At 72.0% G+C, this 11,961-nt stretch overlaps 2 protein-coding genes across 2 annotated transcripts; one reads left to right on the top strand and one right to left on the bottom strand.

Moving 5' to 3' along the window:
* Positions 1–493: 493 nt before the first annotated feature.
* LOC126037219 (hydroperoxide isomerase ALOXE3-like) lies at positions 494–6,009 on the bottom strand (the record flags this gene model as incomplete). Its single annotated transcript, XM_049797484.1, has 6 exons — positions 5,750–6,009; positions 2,774–3,464; positions 2,581–2,662; positions 1,786–1,902; positions 919–1,022; positions 494–666 (listed from the first exon to the last, which is right to left on the bottom strand). Coding segments are annotated over exons 1-6 (1,314 nt in total), but the record flags the coding sequence as incomplete, so codon positions are not given.
* Positions 6,010–6,762: 753 nt separating this feature from the next.
* On the top strand, positions 6,763–11,957 carry FIS1 (fission, mitochondrial 1; the record flags this gene model as incomplete). The annotated part of the gene is made up of 5 exons (XM_049797482.1): positions 6,763–6,926; positions 8,538–8,670; positions 10,005–10,081; positions 10,334–10,439; positions 11,910–11,957. Coding segments are annotated over exons 1-5 (409 nt in total), but the record flags the coding sequence as incomplete, so codon positions are not given.
* Between the last annotated feature and the right edge of the window lie 4 nt (positions 11,958–11,961).

Below are 11,961 nucleotides of genomic sequence, written 5' to 3'. Positions count from 1 at the left end.
GGGTTCCGGGGTTCCCATGACCCTTGGGGACCCCCCCCCCTGCCCCAGCCCCTTGGGACCCCCCAAAGCCCGGGGTCCCCATGACCCTTGGGACCCCCCACCCTGCCCCAGACCCCTGGGTGCCCCCCCAGGTGCCTGGGACCCCCAAACCCCGGGGTCCCCATGACCCCTGGGACCCCCCACCCTGCCCCAGACCCCTGGGTGCCCCCCCAGGTGCCTGGGACCCCCAAACCCCGGGGTCCCCATGACCCCTGGGACCCCCCACCCGGCCGCAGCCCCCCGGGACCCCCCAAAGCCCGGGGTCCCCATGACCCTTGGGACCCCCCAAACCCTGCCCCAGACCCCTGGGTGCCCCCCCAGGTGCCTGGGACCCCCCAAACCCCGGGGTCCCCACGACCCTTGGGACCCCCCCACCCTGCCCTAGCCCCTTGGGACCCCCCCAAAGCCCGGGGTCCCCATGACCCCCCACCCACGGGCTCGGGGGGGGGCTGACCTCCATCTCGCGCCGGAGGCAGGTGGCGGGGCCGAGGCTGGGTGCCACCATGGGGGGGGTGACGGGGAAGTTGGGGGGCAGGCGGGAGCAGCGGCGCAGCAGGACGGGGTTCACCCCGCTCAGGTACTGCGCCCCGAAAAACGCGTCGTCCTGCCAGTGCCGCAGCACGTACTCTGCGGGGGGGGGGACACAAACACAAATGGGTGCCCCCCCAGACCCCTGGGTGCCCCCCACTTGGACCCCTGGGTGCCCCCCAAACGCCTGGGTGCCCCCCCAGACCCCTGGGTGCCCCCCAAAACACCTGTGGCCCTTGTGGTGAAGCGGGTGGCCGGGCACCCGTGTGTCCCCCATGTCACCCCGCTGTGTCCCCCCCATGTCCCCCCCGTGTCCCCCCATCCCCTCCGTGTCCCCCCCCGTGTCCCCACCGGTGACGGGGGTGTGGAAGCAGCAGAAGACACGGCCGATGGCCTCCAGGCTGGGCCAGGAGCTGGGACGGTCCAGGAACCCCCGGAGCTTGGATTCGAGGGTCCTGGGGGGGACACGGGGGACGTGGGGACATGGGGGGCGACACGGGGGGGCGTGGGGACATGGGGGGGGGGGGGACACGGGGGGATGTGGGGACATGGGGGGGGACACGGGGGACGTGGGGGGGACAGAGGGGATGTGGGGATACGGCGGGGACAGGGAGACGTGGCGGGGGGCAGGGGGTGTGGGGATACGGGGGGGACACGGGGGGACACGGGGGGGACACGGAGGGGGGGGGGGACAGGGCCGGGCAGGAGGCAGGGAGTGGGAAGGGAGGGGGCGGGGCTGGGGGCTTAGGGGCGGGGCCGGAGGCGGGGCTGGGGGCAGTGGGTTGAATGGGAGGGCGGGGCCAGCTGGGAGAAGGGAGGGGCTGGGGTAGGGGAAGGCGGGGCCTTGGCGGGGGAGGCGGGGCCTTGGGGAGGGGAGGCGGGGCCTTGGGAGGGGAGGCGGGGCCTTGCCAGCGGGAGGCGGGGCCTTGGGGAGGAGAGGCGGGGCCTTGGGGAGGAGAGGCGGGGCCTTGGCGGGGAAGGCGGGGCCTTGGCAGGGGGAGGCGGGGCCTTGGCAGGGGGAGGCGGGGCCTTGGGAGGAGAGGCGGGGCCTTAGCAGGGGAAGGCGGGGCCTTGGCAGGGGGAGGCGGGCCCATGGGGAGGGGAGGCGGGGCCATTGCCGGTCAGGCAGCGCAGGCTGGCCCTGGGGGGGGGGGGGTGGTGTCAGGAGGAAGGGGCTCGGGGTCATGGGGGGGGTCAGAGGTCAGGGGTCACACTCACGCGGTGCTGCCCCGCAGGTAGAAGGCGACGGCCTTGGGCACGGAGTAGCGGAGGTCGGGGTCCGGGGGGGTCCCGGAGGGCAGAGCCCAGGGCAGCCCCGGGGCGAAGCGGGACAGCCTGGGGGGGGGGCAACGGTGGGGTGACACCCCCTCGGGGGGGTATAAGGGGGTAACCCCCCCCAAGGGGCAATAACGGCCCCCCAGGGGGGGTATAATGGGGGTTACACCCTCCCAGGGGCAATAACACCGCCCTGGGGGGGCAACAAGGGGGATTACACCCACCGGGGGGGGCAATAAACCCGCCGGGGGGGCAATAATGGGGGTTACATTCCCCCCAGGGGGCAGTAACATCCTCCGGGGGGGTCAATAATGGGGGTAGTGCCCCCCCTGGGGGCAACAACAGCCCCTCCAAGGGGGAAATAGGGGGGGTTATACCCCCGTGGGGGTAATAAACCCCCCCCGGGGAGGCAATAACACCCCCCCGGGGGCAATAATGGGGTTGGCGCCCCCCTGGGGGCAACAACAGGCCCCCTGAGGGGACAATAAGGGGGTAAATACCCCCCCGGGGGGGCAATAAGACCCCCCCAAAGGGGTGTAATGGGGGTGACACCCCCCCAAGGGGCAATAAGGCCCCCCCCGGGGGGCAATAACCCCCCCCAGGGGGCAATAAGACCCCCCCCAGGTAAACCAGGCTGCACCCCAGGGACAGACTGGGGGGACCCGGGTGTCTGGGGGGGGACCCCCAGGTGTCGGGGGTGGGGGGGGGGTCCGGGCACCCCCCCGCGCGGGTGCTCACCGGTACCGGCGCCGCTGCTGGGCGAGGTGACGTCGCCGGAGCCGCCGGAGCAGCGGGTGACGCTCCTGCGCCGGCGTTTTGGCTGTGGGATGGCGGCACCCGTGAGGGACCCCGGGGGGTCCGGGGGGGCGATGACGACGACGGGGACACCCCCGGGGTGGGGGGGGACACCCAGGGGCGCGGGTGGCCCTACCTGTGCCCTCGGCCAGCTCCCAGGTGCCGTAGCCCTGCAGCCAGCGGTAGCAGGGGAAGTGGAAGGGGCCGGGCTCGTCCTCGGCGGCGTCGGGGTCGTCGGCGTCATCGGCGTCATCGGGGTCCTCCATGTCATCGGGGTCATCGGCGTCATCGGCATCATCGGGGTCCTCGGCGTCATCGGGGTCCTCGGCGTCACCCACATCATCGGCGTCACCTGCGGCATCGGCGTCATCGGGGTCCTCGGCGTCATCGGCGTCATCGGCGTCATCGGGGTCCTCGGTGTCACCCACATCATCGGCGTCACCTGCGGCATCGGCGTCATCGGGGTCATCGGCGGCATCGGGGTCATCGGCGGCATCGGGGTCCTCGGCGTCACCCGCGTCCTCGTCGGCGTCGCCGTCGCTCCCCGCCGCCTCGTCCCCCTCGCTGTCGTCCCCCTCCTCGGCGTCGCTGCCCTCGGCGGCGGCGTCCTCCGGGTCCCCGCCGCCCGCGGGTCCGCGGGCGGGCGTGGCGTCGGCGGGCGTGGCGTCGGCGGGCGTGGCCGGGGGTGGCTCCGCCCCCTCCAGCCAGACGCAGAGGTTCTCCAGGAACCAGGAGCTTTCCGGGAGGGACCCGAAGGGCTCCTTGTGCACCCGCACCAGCAACAGGCGTCCCAGCGCCCGGGGGGCCGCCACGCGGTACTCGCCACGCTGCGGGACGGGGGACGCGGGCGGTCAGCGTCGCCGCGGCGGCGTCACGCCCGACACGCCCGACGGGACCCGCCCCGCTGCGGGACGGCGGCGCCGCGGCGGCCCGGCACCTCGGCACCGGCACCGTGTCACTGTCATCGTGGCACCGGCACCGTGGCACCAGCGCCGGCACCGTGGCACCATCACCATCGTCGTGTCACTATCACCATGTCACCATCACCATGTCACCAGCACTGGCACCGTGGCACCATCACCATCATCATGTCACCAGCACCATGTCACCAGCACCATGTCACCAGCACCATCGTTGTGTCACCAGCACCATGTCACCAGCACCAGCACCATCATCGTGTCACCATCACCATATCACCATCACCATCATCGTGTCACCATCATTGTGTCACCATCACCATGTCACCGTCACCATGTCACCAGCACCGGCACCATGGCACCATCTGCATCATCGTGTCACCATCACCGTGGCGCTGTGGCACCATCACCGTAGCCATGTCACCGTCGTCATGTCAGCAGCACCGTGTCGCCAGCACCATGTCGTCATGTCACCGGCACCAGCACCATTGCCGTGTCACCATCATCATGTCACCGCGGCACCAGCACCGGCACCATGGCCCCATCACCACGGCACCAGCATCACGTCACTGTGTCACCATCCCAGTGTCACCGCGGCACCAGCACCATGTCACAGTCACATCGCTGTGTCCCCGGCACCGTGGCACTGTCACCATCACCGCGTCACCACCACCATCGCCGCCGCCGTGTCACCATCACCATCAGCATCGCCACGTCACCCTCGCTATGTCACCGTGTCACCATCACCGGCACTGGGGCACTGTCATCATGTCACCCGCACCATCACCGTGTCACCGCCACCGTGTCACCGCCAGCATGTCACTGTCACTGTGTCACCGTCACTGTGTCACTGCCTCCATGTCACCATCACTGTGTCACCGTCACCGCCACCGTGTCACCGCCACCGTGTCACCGTCACCATGTCACTGTCACCGCCACCGTGTCACCATCACTGTGTCACCACCACCGTGTCACCGCCTCCGTGTCACCATCACCGCCACCGTGCCACCGCCAGCACCCCACAGCGCCCGTCCCACCGACGGGTGGTGGCAGCACCGTGTGTCACCGTGTGTGTCACCGTCCCTGCCCCGCAGCGCTCGCCCCGCTGCCGTACGCCGTCACCGTATCACCGCCCCCCCCCCCGCGCTGGGCCACCCCCCGCAGCCTGTCCCCCCCGTGTCCCCCCGTGTCCCCCCCGGGCAGCCCCTGGGTCCCCTAGAAATTATGGGGGGCCCCCCCCGGACACCCGGGTCCCCCAGGACACCGGAGACCCCCGTGGCTGCTTCGCCGGGGGGGTCCCAGGCGTCTGCGTGCCCCCCCCAGCGAGGGCCCCGGCTGTCCGGGTGCCCCCCAGTCCCCCCAAGAAGGGACCCAGGGGTCTGGGTGCCCCCCAGTAGAGGATCCAGGCACCCCCAGAGCCCCCAGTAGAGGACCTGGCTCCCCCCAGTCAGGGACCTCGGGGTCCGGGTGCCCCCCACCCCCCCAAGAGAGGACCCAGGTCCCCTCAGCCCCCCCCAGATAAGGGACCCGGCCCCCCCAGTAAGGGACCCGGCTGTCCGGGTGCCCCCCAGTCCTCCCAGTAGAGGAGCCAGGTGCCCCCAGGCCCCCCCAGTAAGGGGCCAAATCACCTGGGTGCCCCCCAGTCCCCCCAACAGGGGACTCAGGTGCCCCCAGTCCCCCCAGTAAAGGACCCAGGGGTCTGGGTGCCCCCCAGTCCCCCCAGTAGAGGACCCAGGGGTCTGGGTGCCCCCCCCCACTAAGGGACCCAGGTATCCGGGTGCCCCCAGTCCCCCCAACAAGGGACCTAGGTGCCCCCCAGTCCCCCCAATAAAGGACCCAGGCATTTGGGTGCCCCCCAGTAAGGGACCCAGGGGTCTGGGTGCCCCCCACCCCTCTAACAGAGGACCCAGGTGCCCCCAGACCCCCCCCACTAAGGGACCCAGACATTTGGGTGCCCCCCAGTCCCCCCAACAAGGGACTCAGGTGCCCCCAGTCCCCCCAGTAAAGGACCCAGGGGTCCGAGCGCCCCCCCCCCCCACTAAGGGACCCAGGTATCCGGGTGCCCCCCAGTCCCCCCCCCAACAAGGGACCCAGGGGTCTGGGTGCCGCCCCCTCCCCCCCCAGGACCCAGGGCTGCGGGTATCCCATCCCATCGTGTGTCCCCCCCCCCCCCCCAAAAAAATTTGGGGTCTCACCGAGCCGCAGGTGAAGTCGAGCCCCCACCGGTCGAGGGGGGTGCGGGGGCTGCACCCACGGGTGCCCACCAGGGTGACGGCGACGGCGTCCATGGTCCCGGCCAGGGCCTGGGGGCCCGTGCTCACCCGCACCCGGTACACGGCCATGGCTGCCCCGGGGGGGCACGAAATTTTTTGGGGGGGGGGGGGGGGGAGGCCTTTTGTGGGTGCTGCCACGCCCCAGCCCCGCCCACGGGCCCCCGTGACGCGCCCGCCACGCCCTGAGGGACCCAGGTGTTGGGGGAGGGAGGTTATAGGGGATGTGGGTTTTGGGGAGGGGGGGGGGGGGTCCCCCAAAAGTTATAGGGGGCCCCCCCCCATCATTCACAGGGGACCCAAAGCGGGGGGGGGGGGGGCACCCCCATAGTTTATGGGGGACAAAGGGGATTTGGGGGGGACCCAGGGGGGTTTGGGGGGAGGGGAGCACAATTAATAAGGGACCCAGGTGTCTGGGGGGGGGGGGCCCCCCATAATTCATAGGGGAGGATTATTTTTTTTTTGGGGGGGGGGGCAATAAGTTTATAAGGCACCCAGGTATTGGGGGGGGGGGGGGGGGGGGCGTAATTGTTCATAGGGGGACCCAGGGGGTTGGGGGGGCCCCCCCTAATTAGTAGGGGGCCCAAATAGTTGGGGGGGACCCCCCAGGGGTCAGAGGGCACGCAGGAATTTGCCCCCCCCCCATCCCCCCAGCCAAATTCCATAGGGGAGATCAGGGGGGGCAGGCCACGCCTCCCCCGCCGCCGGGCCACGCCCCCGCCGCCAGGCCACGCCTCCCCGTCGCCGGGCCACGCCCCCGCCGCCGGGCCACGCCTACCTTGTGGCCGGGCCACACCGCCCCCGCCGCCGGGCCACGCCCCCGCCGCCGGGCCACGCCTACCTTGCCGCCGGGCCACACCGCCCCCGCCGCCGGGCCACGCCCCCCCGGCAACGCCATAGCAACTGCGTTGCTATGGCGTTGCCGGGGGGGCGTGGCCCGGCGGCGGGGGCGGAGCAGGAGCGGAGGAGAGGGGCGGGGCGCGGAGCGAGCGCACCGTCACTTCCGGCGGCGGCGGCGGAGGGAGGAGGCGGAAGACGCGGCGCTTCCGGGTTCGCGATGGATCCCGAGTTCGACGACGTCGTGTCGGTGGAAGACCTGATGGTGAGGCCCCGCCCCCCGGCGTGGCCACGCCCACACACCCCTCCACCCGGCCACGCCCCCGCGGACCCCCCCCCCCCGTTCTCTCTCTCTCTCTCTCTCTCCCCCCCCCCCCGCAACCTCCCCCCGCCCTCCCCTGCGCGGCCACGCCCCCGCGCGGCTCTGGCACCTCCCACTTCCGGCGCCAGGCCACGCCCCCGTCTTAGCTCCGCCCACGCGGCCCGACCCTCACCCCTGGGGGTCGTGGTCACGCCCACCTACGCGCTGGACACGCCCCCCGCCTGCGGTAGCCCCGCCCCCGAGATAAGCCCCGCCCCGGCGCCCCCTTTGCCGTGACCTCTGCTCCTTGACCCCGCGGGGTCCCAGTGACCCCCAGTGCCTCCCAGTAAGCCCCCAGTGCTCCCAGTACCCCCCCTGGTGACCCCCCGGTGCTCCCAGTGACTCCCCAGTGATCCCCAGTAAGGCCCCAGTGCTCCCAGTGCTCCCAGTACCCCCTTGGTGACCCCCCAGTGCTGCCCAGTGCCCCCCCAGTGACCCCCAGTGAGACTCCCGGTGCCCTCCCAGTGTTCCCAGTATCTCCCCAGTCTCCTCCCAGTGCCTCCCAGTGACCCCCCCTGAGCCCCCAGTGCTCCCAGTGCCCCCCAGTGACCCCCTCAGTGAGCCCCAGTGCTCCCAGTGCTCCCAGTGACCCCCAGTGACCCCCCCAGTGCTCCCAGTGCCCCCCCAGTGCTCCCAGTGCCCCCCCAGTGCCCTCCCAGTGTTCCCAGTATCTCCACATACCCTCCCAGTGCCCCCCATTCCCTGTGACCCCCTGACCCCCTCTGACCCCTGTGCCCCCCCAGTGCTCCCAGTGCCTCCCAGTGCCCTCCCAGTGTTCCCAGGATCTCCCCAGTCCCCTCCCAGTCCCCTCCCAGTGCCCCCCCGTGACCCCCCCAGTGCCCCCCAGTGCCCTCCCAGTGTTCCCAGTATCTCCCCAGTCCCCTCCCAGTGCCTCCCAGTGACCCCCCCGACCCCCCAGTGACTGCCCTAGTGACCCCCAGTGCCCCGCCGTGAACCCCCCAGTGCTCCCAGTGCCCTCCCAGTGCTCCCAGTGCCCCCCCGGTGCCCTCCCAGTGTTCCCAGTATCTCCCCTGTCCCCTCCCAGTGACTCCCCCAGTGCCTCCCAGTGATCCCTGTGATCCCCGTGATCCCCCAGTGCTCCCAGTGCCCTCCCAGTGTTCCCAGTATCTCCCCTGTCCCCTCCCAGTGACCCCCCCAGTGCCCCCAGTGCCCCCCAGTGCCCTCCCAGTGTTCCCAGTATCTCCCCAGTCCCCTCCCAGTGCCCCCCCCGTGACCCCCCCAGTGCCCCCCAGTGCCCTCCCAGTGTTCCCAGTATCTCCCCAGTCCCCTCCCAGTTGGCCCCCCCGACCCCCCAGTGACTGCCCTAGTGACCCCTAGTGCCCCGCCGTGACCCCCCCAGTGCCCCCCCAGTGCCCCCAGTGCCCCCCGGTGCCCCCCCAGTGTTCCCCGTATGTCCCCCTACCCACCCGGCGCCCCCCATTCCCCGTGTCCCCCCGTGTCCCCCCCCGACCCCCCCCGACCGACCGCCCCCCCCCGCCCCCCCGGTGCCCCCAGGCTCTGGAGCGGCGTTTCGCGGAGCAGCGGCGGGGGGGGGCGGTGTCGCGGCGCTGCCAGTTCGAGTACGCCTGGGGGCTGGTGCGGAGCCCCTACGGGAACGACGTCGCCCGCGGGGTGGCCCTGCTGCAAGGTGGGGGGCGCCGGGGGGGGGGGGGGGGGGCGGGGGGGGGCACCTGGGGGGGTTGGAGGACATGGGGGGGACAGGGGGACATGGGGGGGGGGACGGGGGGACAGGGAGGGGGTACGGGGGGGGACACGGGGGGCTGGGGACATGGGGGGGCGTGGGGGGGTGTGCTGCAAGGGGGGGGGCACCTGGGGGGGGTTGGGGACATGGGGGGGGGGACAGGGGGACATGGGGGGGGGCACGGGGGGACACGGGGGGACAGGGAGGGGGGCATGGGGGGGGACACGGGGGGGTTGGAGGACATGGGGGGGGACGTGAGGGGGGGCGTGCTGCAAGGGGGGGGGGCACATGGGGAGGTTGGGGACACGGGGGGGACAGGGGGATGGGGGGGGCACGGGGGGACACGGGGGGACAGGGAGGGGGGCATGAGGGGGGACACGGGGGGCTTGGAGGACATGGGGGGGGACAGGGGGACATGGGGGGGGGACGTGGGGGGGACAGGGGGGGACGGGGGGGACAGCTGGGGGGGTTGGGGACATGGGGGGGAACACGGGGACATGGGGGGGGCATGGGGGGGGACAAGGGAGGGATGTGGGGATGGGGGGGACAGCTGGGGGGGTGGGGGATGTGGGGGGGGATGTGCTGCAAGAGGGGGGGCATCTGGGGGGGGGAACATGGGGGGGGACAGGGGGACATGGGGGGGGGGACGTGGGGGGGACATGGGGGGACGGGGGGGGACAGCTGGGGGGGTTGGGGACACGGGGGGGAACACGGGGGACATGGGGGGGGGCATGGGGGGGGACAAGGGAGGGACGTGGGGATGGGGAGGGACATGCTGCAAGGGGGGGGGGCCCCTGGGGGGGTTGGGGACATGGGGGGGGACAGGGGGACATGGGGGGGACAGGGAGGGGGACGCGGAGGGGGACATGCTGCAAGGGGGGGGGACACACCTGGGGGGGACAGGGGGACATGGGGGAGGGACGTGGGGGGGGGGACAGGGGGATGGGGGGGGCACCTGGGGGCGTTGGGGACACGGGGGGGGGGACAGAGGGACATGGGGGGTCAGGGAGGGGAACATGGGGGGGGACATGGGGATGGGGGGGACATGGGGTGGCCCCGCTGTGGGGGGGGGGACAGGGCACCTGGGGGGGACAGGGACGGGGGGGGGACATGGCTGGGGGGCGCAGAGGGGACGTGGGCAGGGGAACCCAGCAGGGACCGACCCGGGCCCCGTGTGTCCCCCCCCCGTGTCTCCCTGTCCCCCCCCCGTGTCATTTGTCACCCCCCCCCCGTGTCGTCTGACCCCCCCCGTGTCCGTGACCCCCCCCCCGTGTCCCCAGAGCTGATGCCGAAGGGGACGAAGGAGGAGCAGCGGGATTACACCTTCTACCTGGCGCTGGGCAACTACCGCCTCAAGGTGGGGGCACGGGGGGGCACGGACACGGGGGGGCACGGGGGGGGGCAGGGACACGGACACGGGGGGGACACGGGAGAGGGGGACAGGGAGGCTGGGGGGGGACGCAGGGGACCCCCGCGCTCACGGGGTGTCGTCGTCTGTGTCCCCCCCACCCCGCGTCCGTGCGTCCCCCCCGTGTCCGTGTGTGTCCCCCCCCCGTGTCCGCGTCCCCCCCCCCCCCCCGTGTCCGCGTCCCCCCCGGCCGTGGGGCAGGAGTACGAGCGGGCGCTGGCCCACGTGGAGCGGCTGCTGGGGGCCGAACCCCACAACTCGCAGGGGCTGCGGCTGCAGCGCCTCATCCGGCAGCGCATGCGCCGAGGTGAGACCCACGGCGCCACCCACGGCACGACCCATAGCGTGACCCATAGCGACCCACGGCGCCACCCACGGCGCGACCCATAGCGTGACCCATAGCGTGACCCATAGCGACCCACGGCGCCACCCATGGCGCAACCCATAGCATGACCCATAGCGTGGCCCATAGCGTGGCCCATAGCGACCCACGGCGCCACCCACGGCGCGACCCATAGCGTGACCCATAGCGACCCACGGCGCCACCCACGGCGCCACCCGTAGCGTGACCCATAGCGACCCACGGCGCCACCCACGGCACCACCCGTAGCGTGACCCATAGCGACCCACGGCGCCACCCACGGCGCCACCCGTAGCGTGACCCATAGCGACCCACGGCGCCACCCACGGCACCACCCGTAGCGTGACCCATAGCGACCCACGGCGCCACCCACGGCGCCACCCGTAGCGTGACCCATAGCGACCCACGGCGCCACCCACGGCACCACCCGTAGCGTGACCCATAGCGACCCACGGCGCCACCCACGGCGCCACCCGTAGCGTGACCCATAGCGACCCACGGCGCCACCCACGGCGCAACCCATAGCATGACCCATAGCGTGGCCCATAGCATGGCCCATAGCGACCCACGGCGCCACCCACGGCGCGACCCATAGCGTGACCCATAGCGTGACCCATAGCGACCCACGGCGCCACCCACGGCGCGACCCATAGCGTGACCCATAGCGTGGCCCATAGCGACCCACCGCACAACCCATAGTGTGACCCATAGCGACCCACAGCGCAACCCGTAGCGACCTACAGCACAACCCATAGCGTGACCCATAGCGTGACCCATAGCGACCCACAGCGTGACCCGCAGCCCCACAGCGCGACCCGTGGCGACCCAGAGCAACCCACAGCCACCCAGAGCACCCTATGGCGCCCCATAGCACCCCATAGCCCTGCATGCTGCCCCTTTATAGCACCCACAGCACCCCGTAACACCCTATGGCACCCCATAGCACCCCATAGCACCCCATACCACCCTATAGCACCCCATAGCACCCATGGCACCCCGTAGCACCCCATAGCACCCCATAGTACCCTATAGCACCCCATAGAACCCCATAGCACCCATGGCACCCCATAGCACCCCATAGCACCCTATGGAACCCCATAACACCCCAGAGCAACCACAGTGCCCCATAGCACCCATAGGACCCTATAGCACCCTATAGAACCCCACAGAACCCCATAGCATCCCATAGCACCCTATAGCGCCCCATAGGACCCTATAGCACCCTATAGAACCCCACAGAACCCCATAGCACCCTATAGCACCCTATAGCGCCCCATAGGACCCTATAGCGCCCCATAGCGCCCCATAGCACCCCCGGCCCCCCGCGTGTCCCCGAGGGGTGGGGGTGGGGACAGGTTGGGGGGGGTGTGACGTGTGTCCCCCCCCCCCGTGACGTGTCCCCCCCTCCCCCCCTAGATGGGCTGCTGGGCGCGGCCATCGTGGGGGGCGTGGCGCTGGGCGTGGCCGG

Source organism: Accipiter gentilis, unplaced genomic scaffold (assembly GCF_929443795.1).
Source record: "Accipiter gentilis unplaced genomic scaffold, bAccGen1.1, whole genome shotgun sequence".
NCBI classification, from domain to species: Eukaryota; Metazoa; Chordata; class Aves; order Accipitriformes; family Accipitridae; genus Astur; species Astur gentilis.
Note: the sequence above shows the minus strand (reverse complement) of the source record. Positions and strands in the feature narration are given on the sequence as shown.